This window comes from Lissotriton helveticus, chromosome 11 (assembly GCF_964261635.1).
Source record: "Lissotriton helveticus chromosome 11, aLisHel1.1, whole genome shotgun sequence".
Lineage (NCBI taxonomy): Eukaryota > Metazoa > Chordata > Amphibia > Caudata > Salamandridae > Lissotriton > Lissotriton helveticus.
This window is the reverse complement of record NC_136072.1, coordinates 1,185,837,095-1,185,861,129: the sequence shown is the minus strand read 5'-3', so window position 1 is coordinate 1,185,861,129 and position 24,035 is coordinate 1,185,837,095. Positions and strand designations below refer to the sequence as shown.

Below are 24,035 nucleotides of genomic sequence, written 5' to 3'. Positions count from 1 at the left end.
CAGGGCAATTTTCACGATTGTGGCGTTGCGGCGCCCGCCTGGTTGCGTTTGATCGAGTTATCACCCGATGTCCAGGTCTCGGTAATGGACATGCCCTTTGATGGCTCCCGCCTCTATGGCGATAAGGCTGACAGTGCTCTGGAGCGGTCTAAGGACTCATGGGCCACGACCAAGTCCTTGGGTCTTCCTACGAAGAACCCTGCCGCTCCTGGATTTCGTTCCTTTCGTGGTCAGGGCAGAGGCACCCAGGCATGCAGAACCAGCCTCAGCGCGGCCATGGCTTCCGCACGGGCAGGTCTGGGAACCAGCGTGCGGGTCAGTGCACCTCTACCCTGCTGTTTCCACCTCCAAGCTTTCCTAATCCAAGCTTCAGGGAGCACCCTACGCTGGTCGGTGGCAGGGTCCGCCACTGTAAGAAAGTGGCTCTATATACTGGACCAAAGTACGGTACAGTGTGCACAGAGCCCACAGTCCCCTGAGGTTTGGCAGAGGCAAAAGTTAGGTATAACCTTGCTCTCTAAAGTGGTAGCTTGGTCGAGCAGTAAGGCAGTATCAGAAAACCGTGTAAAGCATTTGTTGTACACACTCTGTCAGCAAATGGTCTCACACACTCAAGAACTGAACTCTAGGCCAATTGTTGGAGGAAATTCACTTAGCAGTTAAGTAGTGTTATCATTACTTTTTCTTACTCAGTGTTGGATCCTTGATCCAGCACTGGTCCATCTCCTGTAAACAGTTGGAATAATGTGTTTAAGTCAAACAGGCAATTTTTAAGGAATATTTGTAGTTTCTAAAAATCGACACTTGAAACTTTTCTGATGAAAACCAGACAATGGGTTCCTATGTAACGAATTTCATGTTTCTGATAAGTACTGCTACAATTACTTTTCAGGGTCAGTGCTGGGCTAAAATATGCAGCACTGGGTTCTCTCCTGATCACAGTTGAGTAAATCGGAATACGTTGTGCGGTTGATTTTAGATGAATATTTTAAAGTTCCGTAACTCCACACTTGGAAGAATTTACAAGTGAAACTAGTCAATGTTATCCTATGGAAGGAAAGTGAGTTATCGGTTAAGTACTCGACTGGCTGAGTTAATGTTCTGGGGTCTCCCAGGGTCAGGTAGGTACAGTTGTTACACCCTCAGCGGCACGCGGGCAGACGGCTGCATAGGTAGTTAGGCCCAATGTTATCCAATGAGGCAGGGGGTCTGCGGTTGGTGGCTGCTGGCTAGCAGGCCATGCAGCTGTGGGAGCTGGGCTCCTGGTCACTTGCTCAGGGCAAATGGGGAAGTAGATGAGGACAAAGGTTGCACTGCTAGGGGCACTCGAGCGTCTGGGTGCAGGGTGCTTTTGAGCCGTCAGGCGCTCAATGTTATTCAATTGAGATCTTGGAAAGTGGACAAAAGCTGCAGGCTCTGGGACGGAGGATCTTCAGGAGCAACCAACACTTCAAGGGGTAAGTTGGGATCTTGGAGGATAGGTAGGCAACCCGGAGTTGGGAACAGGGGGCCGGAGGGCGCCAGATCCAGGGATGTCTTTTGACGTCAGGAAGTCTTACCCTCTGCTGGTCACGGTTGGAAGGGTTCTGTAGTAGGGGATCTCTGTGTATAGTCATAATCTAGTGAATAGTCCCGCCCATGTGCGTGGACCCCGGAGCAATCAAAAATAATCTCTTAAATTCTCAAAACATGCAGAACTGCACAGACACTTAAGAGAGAATTTAAAGACAGATAATGCAGCCTATATTCACAGGCTACACTGCCCAGTACTTCAACTAAACTAGAAATTCCATCAAAATCCACAAACAGCACAGCCTGTCTAGGTTTCTCCACAGAGAAAAACCTTGCCTTTAACAGCAAAACCCTCTGGAATGATAGAGAGGAAGAAATGGACAGACAAGCCCCATAGGCTGCCATTATGTGGCTCAGAACAGGATACTGTGCCTTTAAGAGAACTTTCCAGAAGCCTCACAGTATTCCAGAATGCACTGCAGGTCCCTTTTATTTTCAGTTCTTTTTTCCGGCTCCTGCTAGCAGGACCCTGGAACATTGAGCTCTCCCTTTCTAAGGGTTTATTTAGTTATTTTTCACTTTTTCAAGTGTTGGAGTGTATTTCATTTGAAGTACTTGTTGCTTTCTTCCTTGTGTTTGTTTCTGGGCAGCCTTTTATTGTCAAAATGCCTGCTTTATTTGACAAATGCCCAGAGTGTTCACGGAAGAAGCCCAGGTCTGACCCACACGAGGTGTGTATCATCTGCCTTCCCGCATCTCATGTCCCAAAGGAGTGTGACATTTGCCAGGGCTTCTCCAGCAGGACCCTGAGAAATAGGATGAAGATCAGGCTCCAAGGTCTGGAAGACTGAAGGCACAAGGTGGGTCTGGGCAGACTTCCTCTGCCTATGCTGAGGCCTCTGGGGGGCTCCCCAGGGGCAGGAAGACCAGCAAACGTCCCCACTCTCCGTCGGCGTCGATTGCCCCGACGACGGCGTCGAGAGGTATGACGGCAGTCTGTTCCCCGTCTCCCCAGGGCTCTGGGGTGAAGCGGCGTCGACGCTCGGCGTCGAGGGAACTGAATAGACCGCCGTCGAGATCACCGGTAATGATTTCATCATCGTCGTCGAGTTATCAACGTAGAGAGGTGGTCCGTTGGCGCTCGCCGTCGAGGTGACACCGCCGTTCTCCGCCGGCGAAGAAGAGGAGGTCGAGGGATCCATGACGTCGAAGTCTCGCAGGTATTCGTCGTCAAGGAGACGCTCAGGCAAAGGTCTTCGTCGAGGAGGAGGCGTTCTCTGACGAGGAGGAGGTGTTCTCCGTCGAGGAGGCGGCGCTCGCCGTCGAGGTGCCGACGGTCCATGTCGGGTCGATGTTCTTCGACGCCGAAGAGGCGCAGAAGGAGTTCTGGCGCCAGGAGTCATTCTAGTAGGCGGCATGTCCCGATAGGGGATTCTCCATTGCCTCTGCCTAGGAAGGAGGGACCGTCAGCGGGCTCGGTGTACTCTGAGGTGTATACACCCCCTAAGCCGAGGTCAACTCCACCTTCCTTGCCTCCTCCGCGGATCCCCCCCAAAACCCCCGGCCGCCGCTCCCACCTCATCCTCAACCTCAGCCTCATCCTCCTCCTCGGCTCCCAGCTGGCGGACCACCTCCGGTTCCTCAGAGGACAGCTTCACTGCCACGATATCCGACGCCTCCTAAGGGGACCCCTCGGCCGAGGCCCCCAGTCAGGCCGAAGTCGCCTACGCCTGTGAGGCCTGAGGAGCGTCCGAAGCCAAGGAGATCGCGTTCTCGCTCTGGTCGGAGGGGTAGATTGCGGAGTCGTCACAGGTCTTAGAGATCAAGGCGACGCCACAGGAGGCGCAAGTCACGGTCCCGCACGGACTCTTCTGGGACCAGGGACTACTCACCGACTCTGTCGGAACCCCCTGGGACGAGGGTGTTGCCCGTAGACGACATCATCACGTTCCAAGATGTTCTGCTGAGGGGGCAGCGAAGTTGGGCATCACGGTGACTGTGCCTACGCCCACGACGTCCGTGATCTTCGAGACGCTCCATAAAAAGCACCTCTCTTGACCATTGCTGCCTCTAGTACCAGGGTTGGTAGAGCCCGCGGAGGAATTGTTTCTCTCTCCCGCGGTGGCGAAGGCTGCACCCTCCAGGCTCCTTTAGAAGTACCGGGCCCAGGATTCTGACCCGGCTTTCCTTCGGATGGATCGGACACCGGACTCTGTCATAGTGACGGTGGCTAGGAAGCAGCATGACACCACCCCGTCTTCCACGGTCCCTCCTGATAAGGAGAGCCGCTGGATAGACTCGGCAGGCAGAAAGGTCTGTGGGACGACATCTACTGTAATGAAGGCGGCTAGTGCCACGGCTTTGCTAGGGCGGTACGATCGTGCCCTATGGGAATCCCTCCAGCAATTCGCCGAGCTCCTTCCTCGAGAGAAGAAAGAAGACTTTCAAAAGATTCTGAAGGAGGGGATGCTGGTGTCTAACCAACTCATCAGCGCGACGGCTGATGTCTCTTCTGGCGGCACATGGATACTGTCATGGTGTCAACCAGCGACGCCACGCTTGGCTTAGCCTTACGTCGCTCAAGGCAGAGGCTCAGCAGCGGGTGGCCAATCTGCCTTTCTCGGGGAAACCCTGTTTGGCAAGCATGCGGATGACGAGATGGCCCGCATGAAGGCGGAGGCCAGGTCCCTGACGGCTGTGGGGTTGGAGAAGCCCAAGGAGAAGAAGACCTACCGCCCATTCCAGAGACGATTTGGGGCGCAGGGCAGAGGGCGTGGGCAGGCGTCTGGACAGCAGCAACAACAGCAGTTCAGAAGGCCCTTCCAGAAGTGCCAGAAGGGCAGAGGCGGCCAGCAGTCAGCCTCAGCGACCAAAGGCCCGGCTGGGTCTTGGCCCTGAGCGGTTACTTCCCCTACATCCGTTACCCGCTCCGGTGGGGGGAAGCGTTCAATTTTTTCTGGCAGAGTGGAGAAAAATTACTCCGGACAAGTGGGTGCTGAATATTGTTTGCAATGGATAGTCTTCGGTTCACCAGCCCGCCTCCAACAATTCCTCCGGTCAGCTCGCAGTTTAAGCTGCGTAAGCTCCAGGCGGAGGCCAATATCCTGTTAAGAAAAAGGGCGATAAAAGACGTACCTCTGTCTCAAAGGGGAAGAGGTCTGTACTCCCGGTTCTTTCTGGTTCGCAAGAAGGACAAGAACGAGTTCAGGCCCATTCTGTATTAGCGACAAGCGAACAAGTGGATTCGCAGAGAGAAATTTTGCATGCTGCCGTTGCATTAGATTTATCCTCAGCTACAACAGGGAGACTGGCTCTGCGCTATAGACCTACAGGATGCGTACTTAAATGCGCCCATTGCACACAAACACAGGAAGTTCCGGCGATTCCAAGTCGGTGCCAATCATTATCAGTACACAGTACTGCCATTCGGGCTGAAGTCTGCGCCCAGAACATTCTCGAAGTGCATGGCGGTGGTAGATGCACATCTGAGGAAGAACAAGGTGTTTGTCTACCCGTACCTGGACGATTGGTTGATCAAGGCCTCCTTCTCGGAAGCTCAAGCGCACTTCCAGAAGACGTGCGTTCTCCTGAACAAGCTGGGGTTACACGTCAACATGTCCAAGTCTGTCCCGACTCCGGTCCAGTGCATACAGTACTTGGGAGCCTCCATCAATACGCTGTCAGCAAGCGTGTCTCCTTCAGAGGAGAGACGATTATCACTCCTTCGGAAGGCTCAGGCTCTTATGACCGCTCCATCTACAACAGTGAGGACGGTGTCTTCTCTACTGGGGTCGATGGCCTCTTGTATCTTCCTCACGCCACACGCACGGCTGCACATGAGACAGCTGTAGGAGTGCTTGGAGGATCAGTGGGATCAGAGGAAATGATATTGGGACGACAAGATACGACTGTCTCTGCATGCTCTTCAGTCTCTGAAGTGGTGGTGTTCAGCGGAGAATCTCCTCAGAGGGGTTCCCTTCCACAAGGACATTCCCACACAGACTATCATGACGGATGCGTCTCTCCACGGCTGGGGGGGGCGCACTCCGGAGACTTACAGATACAAGCAACGTGGTCCCCGACGGAGTCCACGTATCACATCAATTTCCTGGAACTCAGAGCTGTTCACTTGGTACTGAATGCCTTTCATCCGTCCTTCCGGACCAACTCTCTGCTTGTACAGACGGACAATACGACCACGATGTTTTACCTCAACAAGCAGGGGGGTTCGAGATCGCGCACTCTGTTGCAGGAGGCGCCGGCGATCTGGCACTGGCTTCTAGCCAGAGGACTGACGATAACGGCTACCCATCTGCCAGGTGTGCAGAATGTTCAGGCAGACGCACTGAGCAGACTGATTCAGAAAAACCACGAATGGGTTATAAACGACGAAGTACTAGGAGAAGTCTTCACAAGGTGGGGGACTCCAGACATAGATCTGTTCGCCACCGCCGAAAACTGCAAATGCCGAGACTTCGCCTCCAGGTACTACCAGCAGGGGACGCTGGGGGATGCGATATGGATCAACTGGTCGAACAGCTTTCTGTACGCTTTTCCACCCATTCCCCTAATTCCGGCTGTGCTCATCAAGCTGTCCCAGTCCAGGGCGAGGATGATCCTGATTGCCCCGGAATGGCCCAGGCAGTGGTGGTTCACGGACCTGCTTCACCGGTCTCTCCTTCCTCACATACCGCTGCCGTGCCGGCCGGACCTTCTCACGAAGTTCGGGGGCAGATGTTGCACCCCAACCTCTCGTCTTTGAGTTTGGCGGCATGGCTCCTGAGATAGTGCAATATGGCCATTTTAATCTACCAGAAGATTGTATGGACATACTGAAGGAGGCTAAGCGACCTTCCACTAGGACTTCTTATGCCTACAAGTGGAAGAGGTTTTGCATCTGGTGCAAGTCCAAGAACTATGACCCAACGACGTGTAAGGAAGATGTTATCCTTCCGTATCTTCTACATCTGGCGCAGTCTGGTCTTAATGTCCATTCCATTAAGGTTCATCTAGCCGCGCTTACTGCCTACAGGAAATGCCCTTCACAGAATTACTTCTTCCAGATCCCTGTGATCAAAGATTTTTTGGAAGGCTTGAAGAAAGTGTTCCCTCCTGTCCGGCTTCCTTCGCCTTCATGGGAATTGAATGTGGTGCTGTCCAGATTGATGAAGGAGCCTTTTGAACCTATTCATAAGGCTTCGTTGCAGCACCTGTCCTGGAAGGTGGCGTTCCTCATGGCCATTACATAGGCCCGCAGGGTGAGTGAAATTTAGGTGTTGTGTTGCCAAGAACATTATACTGTATTTCATGCTGCTAAGGTTGTTATGCGTAATCACCCTAAATTTCTTCCAAAGGTTATATCTGATTTCCATGTTAACCAGACCATAACTTTACCTACGTTTTTTCAGAATCCTTCATCTCCAGCGGAAAGGTCCCTGCATTCCCTGGATGTTAGGAGGGTGTTGACATTTTATCTTGATAAAACCAAGGATATTTCTAGGTCAGACCAATTGTTTATCAATTATGGATCAGTCAGGACCGGTCTTGCTACCTCTAAACAGTCCATCTCGAGGTGGATTGTGTCCTGTATACAATTGTGTTAGCAAAATGCTAAAAAGACCTTAGGGGGTAAACGTACGGCTCATTCCACCAGGGGTAAAGCTGCCACGACTGCTTTGCTACGTAATGTTCCCATTGCAGAAATCTGCAAGGCGGCCACTTGAAAGTCGGTCCATACCTTTGCCAAGCATTACTGTCTGGACACTGATGCCAGGACAGATGCTTAGGTTGGGCTAGGTTGGGCAGGCTTCCCTGCGAAATCTGTTCGCACAGCTTTGGTGTGGGGATGGTGTAGGAGAGTGGGGTCTGCAATCCTATGGTCACCCCAGATTTTTGCTTTTTGCTTCACTGGTTTACGACTTTCCCTGGCTGTGGGCCTGCTAATCAGACCCACAGCCTAGCTGTTCTCTCTCTAATTTGACAACCATGTACTTTAGGTGCATTTACCAATTGGTACTGGGCCACCTTATCAGTCCCTGTACAGTATACCTTAGGTATCCAGGGCATAGGTGTACCCTGGCCTACCAGGGGCTGAAGCATGTATTATGCCACCCCTGGCTGGCCATCTAAAACTGACACAACCGGCTGCATGACAGCTGGGGCAAGGTGTTGTAATCATCCTTTGCTGTAGATATAGTATACCTATATCGAACCCTAAAATAGACACATATATTCCTATCAGTCACTCCTATGGAAGGCCTTATCAATCCTGAAGGCAGAGTGCTTGGAATTATGTGAGATGGTGCTCTGGCATGAGCTGAGCCAGTTTGCAGCTTGCGGAACCAAGTCCTAATAGCTGTTCCATGATAACGCTATACCATATACTCTTAAGTGCATTATCAACCTCGCGGTTAAATGCTAACTCTGGTATAACATTATCAAAATATGTCGAGTAAGGTGTCATACGATTTGGAATACTACCCCCTCACCAATTCTGGCGTCAAGGGTAGCATTCCACCCTTCTAGAGGGACACGACATGTATGTAACTGTGAAACCCGGTTAAAGTTAACTCGATCCTCAGCATCACAAAGTGGATGCTGCCACCACAGACACAAGTCTGACCTCCTGCTGCTGGGAGTCCTTCCAGCGAGGATGGCTTGGACAAAGGGTTTCCTGCCTTGGGAGGTGCTAGCACCACCCCAGACAGGATTTTGTGTATTGGGTAGGATAGGCCTGAAAGGAATGAGACATGCCTGGGGCACACAAGGTGCCCTGTGCATACACCGGTTCAAATCAGTTGCTGAGAAACTCCAGCCCCAGCTCTGGCGGGAAACCGGACAAAGGATAGGGGGTGTAACCACCCCCCTTCCTGGTCCCACCCAGGGAGGGACATAGTCAGTAGTGCAGCCCCCTTTAGCCGGATAAAGGTAGGAGCTGGTCCCATTCCAAGTTAGATTAATCCTGAACTACTCTACAAGAAGAAACTCTGGACTTCGACGTTCTGCTCCACAGAAGACTGAAGAAAATCTCCCTTGTGGGCAAGGAGTGTCCACCCTGCATCTGCAGGCACCATCACGCGTCCAGCGGCTTCACTTTGTCTTTTTCCCTCGAGGATCCAGACTTCAGAGCCCGACGAGACCCGGATTCCCAGACCTCCCCGACCTCAACTCACATCTGCAGCAAAGCTGAGATCAGTGGGTGCGACGAGACACGTGGGACCGGCCATCTTGAACGAACCTGCACTTCGCTTCCAGCACGACTCCCGAGGTAAACTCGACCAAGTGCTTTGGTGACTGAGAAGCCCCAGCCCCAGCCCCGAGCAGCCCCTGCACCGAAGATCAGCCCTCAAGCATCCATGAGATCTGCGTGGGGCCCTTCTGCTTGTTTGCTGCTCGACGCGTTGTCTGGTCACTTGCCGGCTGGCTAGTGGCCTCCTAGACGACGAACCTTTGAATCTTCACTGCTGGTCTGGTTGCTCCAGACTGGCCCTTGCTCCAGACTGGCCCTTGCTCCCTTCCAAAAGAGGGGCACCCCGGACTCTCCTAGTCCGCACCAGACGTCTTTTCCACTCACCGCGTGGGGCGCCTTTGCCAAGGCCTGTTGACTCCAATTCCGGATCCGACACCGCCGACAGCGAGAGCCTGCGTGGGACAGCTCGTGCCTCCATCCTGGTCGTCGAAGACAACTCCTGGTCCACGTGGCTGCAGAGTCAAGCGTCCATTCTTCACCTGATCGCGACTACTGCACCTGGTTCCTTCCTGGTTCCACACCGGTCACTGGCTAGTGACTTTGAACACTGTCCCCTCTGCTTTCAGGTCCTCTTCTTCACCGATCCACCCTTGGATCGCACCGGACATCTTCCTCCTGGTCGCCTGCAGCATCTTTTCTTTCAGGCTCCATTGACTTCAACACGAGAACCCGACACACTTTGGCACCTATGCACCCGCAGCCCGTGGGTGAGGTAACGAGAGCATTTCGGTGCTCAAGGGTAGTCTAACTGTCCTAGTGTCCAGTTCCACAGTCGTTTTTGTCATAACTAGTCAGGATTGTCCGTACTCACCTTTTACTTGAACTGTACTGTGCATTGACGTTGTTACTCATCTCGCGTGTGAGTTCACACTCTGCACACGCGTTCCGTGGGCCTCCTATTACTTACCTGAAGTTAGTGTAGCATGGTCCCATCGATCCTACAGCCTCTGGACAGCTCCATTCCTTTTATCGACTCTCACATTCCACTTACTTAGTATATGGTTTGTCGTGCCCCTAGGGCACCATTGTAATTTTGTGCAACTTGTCGTATTTTTCGTAAGAGATTGTCATGTGCTTAGCCCTCTGACCTCATAAAGAGTTCAGAGGTGTTGTTGTTAATAAATATACTGTTTATTTTCATAACCTGTGTGGTGTCCTTTCATCTGGTATTCAAGGGGTTATATTGTGGTAAAACAGCTGGCTTCACATGCCAAAAGAGTTTAGCCTAGGACTGCTTTGTCCATGCTACCATTAGGATAGCTGGTCTATAAGGTTGACTTACAACCAATCACCATAAGGGTTGTTTGGACTGATACAAGGTGATCACTAGAACTAGTGAGCATCATATATCAGGCCAACTTCTCACAGGGATGCAGCACGATATTCGATTAGGTGTGGCTGGATACCACGGACTCGCTAGGCAGGGCGATTGCAACGGCGGTGGCGGTTCGCCACCACGCCTGGCTGAGGTCCGCTAACTTTTCGGGCGATGTCCAAGCATCTCTTATAGACATGCCCTTTGATGACCGTCGCCTCTTTGGCGACAAGGCGGACAGTGCGCTGGAGCGTTTCCAGGGCTACGGCCAAGTCCTTTGGTCTCGGCCAACGCCAGCAGACTTCCGCATTTTCTCCCTTTCGTGGCCAAGCAAGGGATCCCCCACACGTCCAGCTAGCCACAGGCCTCAGAACCAACCTCAATGCGGTCGCGGAGTGGTAACCGCCGTGGTGGTACCGAGGGACACCGGCAAGGCCAGTCCACATCCGCCCCCACAGCATCTGCCTCAAAATCCTCCTCGTCAGAGTTTTCAGGCCCATTCGACGCCAGTGGGGGGCAGGGTTCGCCATCACCTCCTCCACTGGCGCTCCATCACATCGGACAGGCGGGTGCTGCAAATCGTCCGAAGGAGCTACTCCCTCCCCTTCGAAGCGACCCCTCCAGCCATGCCACCGCAGTACCAGCACATGTTGGGGGATTACTTGCAACTTCTGCAGGAGGAAGTTAAAGCCCTTTTGGCCAAAGGGGCCGTCGAGCATGTTCCTGGGCCAGAAGTAGGACGTGGCTGCTATTCCCGCTACTCTCTGGTACCTAAGAAGGACAAAGGTGGCCCACGCCCTATCTTGGATTTAAGGAGCGTCAATGGCTTCCTCCGGAAGGCGAAGTTCAAGATGCTGACTTTGGCTCATGTCCTAGCTGCCCTGGACCCAGAAGACTGGATGGTAGCATTGGACTTGCAGGACGTGTATTTCGGCATCCCCGTCCTGCCAGCCCACCGGCGTTACCTGCGGTTCACGGTAGGCCACAAGCCCTTTGTTTACCGTGCTCCCCTTCGGCCTTACCAGCCCCCCATGGGTGTTGACGAAGGTGATGGCGGTGGTCGCAGCTCATCTACGCAGATTAGGGGTTTCAGTCTGCCCCTATCTCGATGATTGGTTGTTGTAGGCGGGCTCGCCCCAAACAGTCGGCTCCCACCTCCAGACTACGGCCGACCTCCTGCACTCGCTGGGGTTCTCCATCAACGTGCCGAAGTCACACCCGTGCCCCTCGAAGAAGCTCCTTTTCATCGGAGCGATTCTGGACTCAGCGCAGTTTCGGATTTATCCCCCCGAACAGCTGGTTAGGGATATTCAGGCTCTGATTCCGGTCTTTCAGCCTTTATCCCGGGTCTCGGTCAGGTTGACGCTGCCTCCTGGGGCTGATGGCTTCCTGCATCCTTCTGGTGCATCATGCCCGGTGGCGGATGCGGGCTCTGCAGTGGGACCTGAAGTTTCAGTGGGCACAGCAATCAGGGCAACTTGTCAAACTACGTCCAGATCTCAAAGGGCACTGCAAAATAGTTGCAGTGGTCGCTCACGAACCGCGTTTGGATCAGCTGCAGATCTCTCTCCCTTCCCCACCCGGAGCCCGTAGTAGTGACAGATGCGTCCCTCCTGGGATGGGGAGGCCACATGGAAGAGAGGGAGATCAGAGGCCTCTGGGCTCCGGCGGAGTCCCGGCTCCACAACCTGCTGGAGCTGCGGGCGATCCGGCTTGCACTGAAAGCATTCCTTCCCTCTGTCCAGGGAAGTGTGGTGCAGGTGTTCACGGACAACACCACCGCCATGTGGTCTGCAACATACAGGGTGGGGTGAGGTCGTGGACCATTTGTCAGGAGGCTCTGCGCCTCTGGACATGGCTGGAACACCAGGGCGTCACCCTGATGGTTCAACACCTGGCAGATTCCCTGAACGCCAGGGCGGATGAACTCAGCCGCCGGTGCATGATGGATCACGAATTGCATCTGAACTCGGACGTGGCGCTAGGCCTCTTTCGGCAGTGGGGAGAGCCTTAGTTAGATTTATTCGCCACCGAAGAGAACGCGCAATGTCATCAGTTCTGCGCGTTGGAATTTCCAAGGCGGCACTCGCTCGGAGCCGCTTTTCGTTGCGATTCGAGCTGCGGTCTGTTGTACACTTTTCCGCCTATTCCACTTCTGCCCAGAGTGCTGAAGATCAGGTGAGACCGGGCCCAATTCATCCTTGTGGCTCCGGACTGGGAACGAAGATACTGGTATCCCAAGCTACTAAGCATGTCAGTCGATCCCCTGATTCGTCTGCCTCTTCAGGAGGACCTTCTGTCGCAGCAGCAGGGGACGGTCCTCCACCCGAACCTGTCCAGCCTCCACCTCCATGCATGGAGATTGAGCGGCGGCAGTTGAGGTCATTTGACTTGCCTCCTAAAGTCTGTGATGTGATTCTGGCAGCTAGGCGTTCCTCCACAAAATCGGTATACGCCTGCAGGTGGAACAAATTTGTGGCATAGTGCACAGCAAAGGCTGTGAATCCTCTCTCTGCCACCCCCACTCTCCCCCCCCCGCCCCCCAGGCACTATTAAGGGCTACCTCTCTGCCGTTTCTGCCTTCTTGAGGCTTCCTGATCAGCCTTCTCTTTTCAAGTCCCCTATTGTAAATAGATTCTTGAAAGGCATCACGCACATGTTCCCTCCTGTTCCTTTCGTGATGCCTCAGTGGGACTTGAACCTTGTTCTAACCTATCTGATGTGCACTCCTTTCGAGCCACTTCACAATTGCCCACTGTGAGAAGTTGGTCTGTATGTATGATGATCACTATTCAAGTGAACACCTTACACCAGTCCAAACAACCCTTATGGTGATGGTTGTAAAGTCAACCTTATAGACCAGCTATCCTAGTGGTAGCATGGACAAAATCAGTCTTAGGCTAAACTCAAGAGGGCATGTGAAGCCAGCTGTTTTACCATATGCAATCCCCTTAATACCAAGTGAAAGGACACCACACAGGTTGTATATCAAAATCTATATGTATTTGTTCGAGGCATGTGGGCTGCTAAATTCATATCTTAGCATTAGATCGCCGCCTAGTGTTGGGCTCGGATGATTGCACATTGTTGTCCTGGAAGAGTCTTCGAAGTATCCTGAGATAGGTGGCTCCTCCCCTGGACTACAGTGCGCATGGGCATCGGCTCCATCCCCAGATTGTTTTTTTCCGCCATTGGGTTCGGATGTGGTCTCGACGTCTTACTGTCGGAACCAAGTAAAACTAACTTTTAGCGGCCAAAAGGCCTCGATTTCATTGCGTCGGTATTGTCTGCGCACGGTCTCGAGTCTTCCGTCTCTTGGAGCCGGAATAAGCGGAGTTTTCTTCGCTCTCTGAACTTTGAGGCCTTCTCATCGCGACACGACTGCAAGCCTTTTCGGACATGGAGCGGAGCCCGTTTACGTACTGCCCGCTCTGTGGGTCCAAGTACCCACACATCGATCTACACCCCGTCTGTAACAAGTGCCTTTCGCCTGACCACGACGACGGAAAGTGCAAATTGTGTGCGCAGTTCCGCTCCAAGAAAACTCTCAAGCTTCGGCGCGCGGTGCGCTTGGAAGCTAAGCAAGCGGCCCCGGATCCGGAGAACATCTTCGGCGACCAGGACGAAGAGTTCCAGGGTCACCATCTACAAATCTCCCCACCAGAGACGGAGGTCGAGGCGGATCCGGGAGACGACGACGGGGTCGCGGGTCAAGGCCTTGAATACGTCGAAGAGGTAGGAGACGACGATGAGATTTATGGGGCCGCGGCAGACAGCTCGGGGGACGAGCTCTGCCCCGAAGGTTACGAAGATACCGACCGGGACACGGGATCGCCTGTCGGCCTTACCCAAGACCCGTTGCCGCAAGCCACAGCCCCGCCTTCGGGCCCGGCTACGGACTCACTTGCTGAGCAGACTGTTTCGAAAACGAAACTGAAACCATCGGGATCGACGACACCTAAAATGGCCGACCCGAAAACGAAACTGAAACTTAAGGACTCGAGTGTCCCTAAGATGGCTGCCGTGCCGGTGAAAAAGACGGTGCCCGCTACCCCATCGGCTCCGTCGACCTCCGGTCCGCAGAAGCCGAAGAAGTCCGTCGATTCCGATGCTGCAAAATCGAAACCGACGCCTGAGGAGGGGTCCTCCAAGAAAGATGGTCGGCACGGGTCAGCGGCTACGACGCCGTCCAAGCCCGCCAAAGTCGGCTCCAAGGAGGCTACGCACAAGAAGTCTGCGCCCCGGACTCAGGAATCGGAGGCGGTGAAGACGGGTTCCGCGCCCAAAGCGCACAAGGCCCACAAGGACGTCGGATCCGAGGGACCGATCAGACCATCCTCGTCAGCGACGAAACCCGCTGTGAGTGAGACGTCCCTCATCGCAGACTCACTGCAAAGAATCAGGGAGAAAGCCTTTGCCCCGTCGGCTCCGATACCTTCGCCGCAGCCGCAAAAGGACACTCCAGCAAACCCTTCTGGGAAACTTCTCTTTCTTTTGCCACCTAAGGAGGCGCCGAAAGCGTTTTCAACCAAACCGGCTCCGAAACAAGTTTCTTCGCCGGCTGGCCCGCTTCCACGTCGGGTACTCGAATCAGAAGACGATTCAGAGCATTTCATCGACGCTGACACAGGCAAGCTGACCCTCTATAAGAGGAAAATCACTTCGGAGCCAGTGGACTCCTATGTCATCCCACTGAAAAAGAAGAGGGTGCCCCTTGACGCCTCAGGCCTCACGGAGCCAATCCAGCCTCCTCCAAGACGGAGCCCTACTCCCTCCCCAGAACACTCTGCGGGTGAGGGGTGTGATGAGGACGAGCAGTACAATTTCCCTATCGATGAACCTGATGCACAACCGGATTCATACGATGACACTGGTGACCAGAACACCCAGGGTGTGGGGCAGGACCCGCAGCTCTTTAATGCACGTGCATCCCCGACTGAGGACTCAGCAGGCTTTCATGCACTACTTGAAAGGGCGGCAGCCAATCATGATGTGGACATGCATGCCGACCCGGTTGAGGAAGACTTCCTTTTCGACACCTTTTCAGTCTCTGAAAGGACAGTAAAGACACTTCCTATGCTAAAAGGAGTCCTCAAACATGCTGGGGACATTTTTAAGGAGCCTACAAGAGCGAGAGTGGTCAACCCTCGCATTGAAAAGAAGTACAGGCCTGCACCTGCGGACCCCGCCTACATCCGGGGACAATTGCCACTGGACTCTCTTGTGGTCGCCAATGCCAGGAAGCGTGCCAACTCCCAGACAACGGGTGAAGCTCCTCCCCCGGATAAGGAGTCCAAAGTGCTAGAGGCAGGGGGCAAAAGAGTAGCTGCACAGGCATCAAACTTTTGGCGCATCGCCAATACACAGGCGCTCTTGGCGCGTTACGATAGGGCACACTACGACACCCTAGAACAGGTTGTACAACACCTGCCTCCACAGTTCCAAGAAGCTACACAACTGCTCATTAACGAAGGGAAGCTAATCTCAAACGCAGCCATCAAGTGTGCGCTTGACGCTGCAGATACAGCTGCTAGGGCTGTCAACACTAGCGTTATGCTGAGACGACAGGCGTGGCTACGCATCTCAGGCTTTAAACCGGATATTCAGACAACAATTCTTAATCAACCGGTCAATCCTGATAGTCTGTTTGGTCCAGATGTTGACACCACCCTAGAGAAAATAAAAAAGGACACGGAAACTGCTAAATCCATGGGGGCCCTGCAGTCTCAACAGTTTCGTGGCAGCAATTTTCGTCGCTCAGGTGCACGTGGGGTCACCAGAGGACAAATGGGTCAACAATCCCAGTTCTCAAAAGGTGGAGCACAATCCTCGTTCACGAAACAGAACAAGGGAGGTTACAGGAATAACAGCAACAGAGGTCGCGGCAGAGGAAACAACAACCCCCGCTCCTCTACTCCAAGCAAACAGTGACTCTCTGTCACTGCCCCCCGACCACCTAACACCTGTCGGGGGGAGACTGCAGCAGTTCCTGCCCGTCTGGAAAAACATCACCACAGACAGGTGGGTGCGACAACTAGTCCAGTATGGTTATTGCCTAGAATTGAAGTCCACTCCACCCAACATCCCGCCAAGGCAAAGGCCTATGTCCGCAGAGCACTTGCTCTTATTGCAGCAGGAGGTAGTGGTGATGCTGCAAAAGGGAGCAATCGAGCAAGTGCCGGTGGGAGAGGAAGGCACAGGGGTATATTCCCTGTACTTCCTTTTTCCAAAGAAGGACGGATCTCTCAGACCCATTCTAGATCTACGCCCCCTCAACCTGTACATACTATCGGAACATTTCCACATGCTTACACTGCAACAGATTCTTCCCTTGCTAAACCAAGGAGACTTCTTAGCAACCTTAGATCTCAAGGATGCGTATTTCCACATTCCACTACACCCGTCACACGGGAAATACCTCAGGTTCACTATTCAAGGCAGGCACTACCAGTTCAAGGTCCTACCCTTCGGAGTCACAACAGCCCCGAGGGTGTTCACCAAGTGTCTGGCGACAGTAGCGGCGCACCTCAGGAGGCAGAACATCCATGTCTACCCCTACCTGGACGACTGGCTCGTACAAGCCAAGTCAGAGCAGCAGTGCGCCGCGGACATGTCAACTACAATTCACCTTCTTCACGATCTGGGTTTCTCCCTAAACTACCCAAAATCGCATCTTCAGCCGGCACATGTCCGGCAGTTCCTAGGTGCAACGATCAACACCCTGACGGCCATGGCTCAGCCAAACCAAGTCAGGATAGACAGCATGCAGGCCCTGATCCAAAGGTTCAGGCCACAACACTCGCTTCCAGCGAGAGTGTTCATGCAGTTGATAGGCATGATGGCCTCCTGCATCTTCATAGTCCCTCACGCACGGCTACACATGCGCCCGCTCCAGGAGTGCTTAGCGAATCAGTGGACACAGGCTCGTGGACAACTGACAGACCTAGTGTTGGTTACCAGTCGGGCATACGACTCTCTGCATTGGTGGACTCCACACAACCTTTGCAAGGGCCGACTGTTCCAAGAGCCTGTGCCGCAGATTGTCCTGACAACGGACGCATCTCTCCAGGGATGGGGAGCTCATGTGCTCACTTACACAGTGCAGGGACTATGGTCAACGCAGCAACAGAAGATGCACATCAACTATCTGGAACTGATGGCAATCTTCATGGCGCTCAAGTCCTTCATTGTACATCTGTGCAACAAGGTCGTGCTAGTCCGGACGGACAACATGACCGCGATGTACTACATTCAAAAGCAGGGAGGCACCCACTCGCCACAGCTGTCTCATCTGGCTCAGAGCATGTGGAAGTGGGCCATTCAGAGGAACATTTTCCTCATGGCAGAACACCTCCCAGGAAAGGACAATCAGATGGCGGATCTGCTCAGCAGGTACAGCCATCAAATGCACGAGTGGGAGTTACACCCATCTGTCCTCCACCCGTACTTCCAGCAGTGGGGTCATCCGGAGATAGACCTGTTTGCCACAAAAGAGAACGCAAGATGCCAACACTTTGCCGCCAGGTTCCCTCACCCACAGTCGCAGGGGAATGCGATATGGATGAACTGGTCAGGCAAATTTGCGTACGCTTTTCCGCCAGCCCCTCTAATACCGCTGGTCGCAAGAAAGCTAAGGCAGCACGAGATGACTCTCATCCTAGTTGCTCCAACGTGGGCGCGCCAAGCATGGTACACCACGTTCCTCGAACTCTCAGTGGTGCCGCATCAAAGACTGCGTCTCACGCCCAGTCTTTTGACGCAGAACCATGGAGAAATTCAGCATCCAGATCCGCAACAGCTCAACCTGGCGATCTGGCTCCTGAGGTCCTAGAGTTTGGGTACCTTAACCTGCCTCCAGAATGCATGAGCATCATCAAGGAGGCGAGGAAACCAACTACTAGAGCATGCTATGCTGCAAAGTGGAAGCGTTTTGTCATCTACTGTACAGCCAATGACATCAACCCGCTTGATGCATCTATCCCCAACATCATCTGCTATCTGTTGCATCTTTACAAGTGCAATCTGGCGTACACTTCCATTCGGATACATCTATCCGCCATAGCGGCTTATCTTCAGAACAGGCAGCACCTCTCTGTCTTCAGAGTGCCCGCCATTAAAGCCTTCCTTGAAGGTCTGAAAAGAGTCATTCCCCCAAGGACACCGCCAGCTCCAGTGTGGAACCTCAATGTCGTCCTCACCAGACTGATGGGACCACCATTTGAGCCACTGCACTCGTGTGAACTCCAGTTCCTTACGTGGAAAGTAGCTTTCCTTATAGCTATTACGTCTCTGAGGCGTGTCAGTGAGCTGCAGGCGCTCACAATCCAAGAGCCATTCATTCAAATTCATCCAAATAGGGTAGTGCTACGCACTAACCCCAAATTCCTTCCGAAGGTGGTGTCACAGTTTCATCTAAACCAAACTATTGACTTACCAGCATTCTTTCAAAACCCGCAAACGGTGGCGGAAAGAATGCTCCATACCTTAGATGTACGGAGGGCGTTGATGTACTACATAGACAGAACACAACCCTTTAGAAAGACAAAACAACTCTTTGTTGCCTTCGCACCACAACACAAAGGCAACCCAATTTCCAAAGCAGGGATAGCCAGGTGGATTGTTAAGTGCATCCAGATATGTTATCACAAAGCCAAGCGCACTTTAACAATACCCCCCAGAGCGCACTCCACACGCAAACTGGGGGCATCCATGGCTTTCCTAGGGAACATTCCTTTAGAGGATATTTGCAGAGCAGCCACGTGGGTCACACCACATACCTTCACAAAACACTACTGTGTTGATGTGCATTCCAAGCAGCAAGCAGCTGTAGGACAGGCTGTTCTCAAGACACTTTTTCAGGTTTCTGCAGCTGGCACGGGCAACCGCCGCTGATGGAGGGACTGCTATGTATTCTATGCTAAGATATGAATTTAGCAGCCCACATGCCTCGAACTGAATATGCTACTTACCAGTATGCATCTGTTCTTGGCATGTAGGGCTGCTAACATTCATATCGCCCGCCCTCCTCCCCGGTGCCTGTCGCAGCTGCAGATATACTATTGTATTTATTCATTAGCATGGACATCCTTTACACTTTTCACTCCATCTTCTGCCACAATGGCGAAAAACAATCTGGGGATGGAGCCGATGCCCATGCGCACTGTAGTCCAGGGGAGGAGCCACCTATCTCAGGATACTTCGAAGACTCTTCCAGGACAACAATGTGCAATCATCCGAGCCCAACACTAGGCGGCGATCTAATGCTAAGATATGAATGTTAGCAGCCCTACATGCCAAGAACAGATGCATACTGGTAAGTAGCATATTCAATTTCTAACACAATCCTCTGAACTCTGAAAATACAATAAGTTGCACAAAATACAGTAATGCCCTAGGGACACTTCGAACCATATACTAAAATAGTGCCACGAACAAAGGATAGGCTTAGGGCCTGTAAAATCGCATGGGCTACGCTGTACTACCAAAGGATAGGGAGCAGAAGACCCACTGGATGCGCGTGCAGTGTCTTTACACGCACGCAACTTACCATAGAGTTAGAATGGGAACGAAAGAATTTGAAACTAGTTCTTTTAGGACACTTCCGGATGGACTAAGGAAAAGCTACTTGAAACTAGGACACTAGGATAGTCAATACTCAGAGGAGTACCTAAATACTCGCGTTACCTCACCCACAAGAAGCGGGTGCATAGGTGTCAAAGTGTCGGGTTTCGTCGCTGATTCCTATGGAGCCTTGGAGAAAGATGCTGCAGGCGACCAGGAGAGAAGAGTCCGGTTGGATCCAAGGGCGGATCGAGGATGAAGGAACCAGGCGATGTTGCGAAGCAATCAGGTGATGTCGTGAAGCTTGTCTCTGGAGCCACGTGGACCAGGAGGGGTCGACGACGACCAGGAGCTGGTTACGGACTGTCCCACGAAGGCTCGCGGTGTCGGCTTCCGGATTGGAGTCAACAAGCCTTGGCAAAGGCAACCCACGCAGGAATCGAAGATGGCTTCTTGATCAGACCAGCAAGGTCTGATGGGCTTCTCCTTTTCAGGGAAGCAGGGGCCAGTCTGGAGCAACCAGACTAGCGGTGTAAAGGACATGGTTCCGAAAGCTGCAGACAGGCTCAGCTCATGCTAGAGCACCATCTCACATAAAACCAAGCACTCTGCCTTCAGGATTGTTAAGGCCTGCCATAGGCTTGACTTATAGGTGCATATGTGTCTATTCATAGTGGTAGGTATAGGAATACTAAACCTAAGCAAGGGGTGATTACACGACCTTGACCCAGCTGAGTGATCAGCCAGTTGTTTCAGTTTGGATGGCCAGCCAGGGGTGTCAAAAGATATGCTGCAGTCCCTGGTAGGCCTTGGGTGCACCTATGCCCTGGGTACCTATAGTACACTGTGCAGGGACTCATAAGAGTGACCCAAATCCCAATTGGTGATGTACCTAAAGTACATGGTGTGAAATTTAGAGAGAGAACAGCAGGGCTGTGGGTCTGATTAGCAGGCCCACAGCCACGTTAAGTCGAAAACCAGTGAAGCAAAAAGCTAAAAAAAAAAAAATGGGGTGACCATAGGAAAGCAGACCCTACTCTCCTACAGAGATGGGCTATACCACTAAAGATCTTCCTCTTAGCCCAACACGTCCCTGGAGTACAAAACATTATAGCAGATCTGCTAAGTCGTCAGACACAGCAAATCCACGAGAGGGAAATTCATCCGCAAGTTCTTCAACCGTTCTTTCAAATGTGGGGACAACCTCGGTGAGACCTCTTTGCCACCCATGAAAATTCAAAATGCCCAAACTTAGCCACCAGATACCCACACCCATTGTCCAAAGGCAATGCGATATGGATGAACTGGTCAGGACAATTTGCGTACGCTTTTCTTCCTCTCCCACTACTTCCGTTAGTGGTTCGCAAGCTACAACAACATTCCCTAACGCTCATTCTAGTCGCTCCAACTTGGGCCAGACAACCGTGGGACACCACGCTGTTGCAAATGTCTGTAGTACCACACCAAAAACTAAGTCTATCTCCATGCCTATTAACACAGAACCATGAAGAGATCATACACCCGGACCCAGCTCAGCTCAACCTAGCGATCTGGCTCCTGGAGTCATAGTTTGGTTATACTGCCAAAACAACCAGATAAATCCTTTAGACGTGTCTATTCAACACATTATAGGATATCTATTACACCTTCAAAAGTGTAACTTAGCCTATACGTCAATCAGACTATACCTCGCTGCCATTGCAGCATACTTAAAAATAGACAGCATCTATCTCTTTTTGAAGTACCAGCTATAAAAGCTTTCATGGAAGGACTCAAAAGAATAATTCCTCCCAGAACGCCACCTTCACCAGTGTGGAACTTAAACATGATTCAAATGGAGGTCCCATTAGTCTTGTGAGAACAGTTACATAAATGTGAACTGCAATTCCTAACATGAAAAGTAGCTTTCCTAGTAGCTATTACTTCGCTCAGAAGGGTTAGTGAACTACAGGCATTTACCATTCAAGAACCCTTTCTGCAGGTGCATCACAACAGAGTGGTTCTGAGTACTAATCCTAAATTCCTTCCTAAAGTCATTTCACCATTCCATCTAAATCAATTAATTGAGCTGCCCGTATTTTTCTCGCAACCTCAAACAGTCGCAGAAAGAGCTCTACACACCTTAGATGTCAAAAGAGCATTACTGTACTACATAGAATGGACACAAACCTTTCGTAAAACAAAACAACTTTTTGTGTCTTTTTCTCCACCACATAAAGGCAACCCCATTTCAAAATCCGGGATCGCCATATGGATTGTTAAATGTATACAAATATGTTACCACAAAGCCAAACGTACGTTGTCAATAGGGGTTTCAAGGGCGTTCTTAGGGAACATCCCCCTAGATGACATATGCAAAGCAGCTACATGGTCTACACCGCACACATTCTCAAAACATTATTGTGCAAACCAAACAACAAGCCACTGTGGGCCAGGCTATACAAAAAACTCTGTTCCAAACAACTGCAACAGATACTGGTGGTCGCCGCTAGGTATGGGCACTGCTATGCAATCTATGCACAGTGTGTAATCTGCAGCTCATATGCCTCGAACTGAAAATGCTACTTACCAGTATGCATCTGTTCTTGGCATGTAGAGCTGCAGAGTTGCACACGCCCACCCGCCTACCTTTATCTATTTCAGTATTATCTTAGATACAAATCACATGGTCATCACTACTTCTTGTACAGCTCCATCACTTCCCTAATGGTGAAAAACAATCTGGGGAAGGAGCCGATGCCCATGCGCAGTATCATCCAAAGGAGGAGTCACCTATCCCGTGACTTCCAAAGACTTTTCTACAACAAAACAAACTGCAAACATCCGGGCCCAACACTAGGTGGCCATCTATGCACAGTGTGTAACTCTGCAGCTCTACATGCCAAGAACAGATGCATAGTGGTAAGTAGCATTTTCATTTTAAAATGTTTTTAGGACTCATGTATGTACAAATATTTTTGTAGCATTGGCTGAACTTGAAATGCAGTTTTTGTTTTCCTCTGTTGGTGTAATAACTTATGTTTCAAGGCCCAATAAGACATTTTAGTTGTGGATAATCTTTCTTTCAGTTGCGACAGGTGATGATTGTAGGCATAGACTGCTACCATGATAATGCAGCAGGAAAGCGTTCTATTGCGGGATTTGTTGCTAGTCTAAATGCTGGAATGACACGGTAAGATATTTTTTGTGGCATTCTAGTTCTATTTCATCTTTTGCTTGACTATGCTGCCAATTTTAATAAGATGACTGGTTAACGACATTGTACACTATGATACCCTTTTTCAATATCGGTTTAAGCTTTTAGTTTAGGGTGAAATGGTAAATCCTGCATCTGATAGACTTCTAGCCATAGATTCCTTACCTGGAATGTCAGACTGGAACTGGAAGTTTTTATTAGGAGCCGTGCCCAGGCGCCCGTAGATGGAGTCGTTCGGCTCCACTTGGTGTTGTCCATAAATAAAAATCATTTTTGGTCTACATGTATATACTTCCATTGTACATCTATGTACCTTCCATGTACTTGGATCTGTGTGTCTGTTACTTTTCTCCTGAAAAAGCATATTTTTACTATACTAATTTTCAACATTAATTCTTTATGGGTTCTGGAGTGGCGTGCTACTCGCCAGAAAAGCGCTTCAACACCCATCAGGGTTAGCAAGTGCTATATGAATGCAAATCTTTCTTCCCCTTTTATCCATCCGCTATCCTTCTCACTCCAAGTAACAGACTAATATCCACCACTGAAATTACCTCCTATTTCACCATATTAATTCACCACTAGTCCTTTATAGGCTCCCTGAATAGCATGGGTCAACAAGCAAGCGATAAATAAATACAAACCTTTGTCCTACTCTATCCTTCTGCTATCATTCCAAATAACTGACTAACCTATCCACCACTTAAAATGTACTTGCATTTTTCACTATACTAATTCAACACTAATCCTCTGTGGGTCCCGGAGTAGCGTGCTACCCGCCGAAAAAGCGCTTTGACGCCTCGTCAGGGGTAGTAAGCGCTATATAAATACAATTACAATACAATACAATATTGTCTGTAATGCAAAGACGTGCACAGTGGCTATACATGCGCCGCTGACGTCTGTTCCTTTTTTTTTTTTTCTCAGATCCGGGGAGCTACCCCCTGTGATTTTCTTTTTTTTTTTAGTTCCCTTTTTTGGCTTTATCGATGTCTTTTTGAGATTTTCTCCTTGTATGGCAGGATGCCAACTAGGAAGGCTGGCTTCAAACCCTGCAAGGACTGTCCCCAGCAGATGTCTGTTAAAGACCTGCACCTTGTTTGCCTCTGGTACTTTGACCGCGACCACACAGTAAAGAGGTGCCTTGATAGTCGCGCCATGCACCCTAAGGCCTTGAGAGTGCTCCCTCATCCGCGTAGCTA

General features: G+C 51.4%; 1 protein-coding gene across 1 annotated transcript in view; it reads left to right on the top strand.

Moving 5' to 3' along the window:
• Positions 1-24,035, top strand: part of PIWIL1 (piwi like RNA-mediated gene silencing 1) — a 1,966,306-nt gene that overhangs the window by 1,673,702 nt on the left and 268,569 nt on the right. Inside the window, exon 16 of the mRNA XM_078668015.1 lies at positions 22,706-22,809. Coding sequence (XP_078524141.1) covers positions 22,706-22,809 — 104 coding nt within the window. The remainder of the gene's footprint in view (positions 1-22,705; positions 22,810-24,035) is intronic.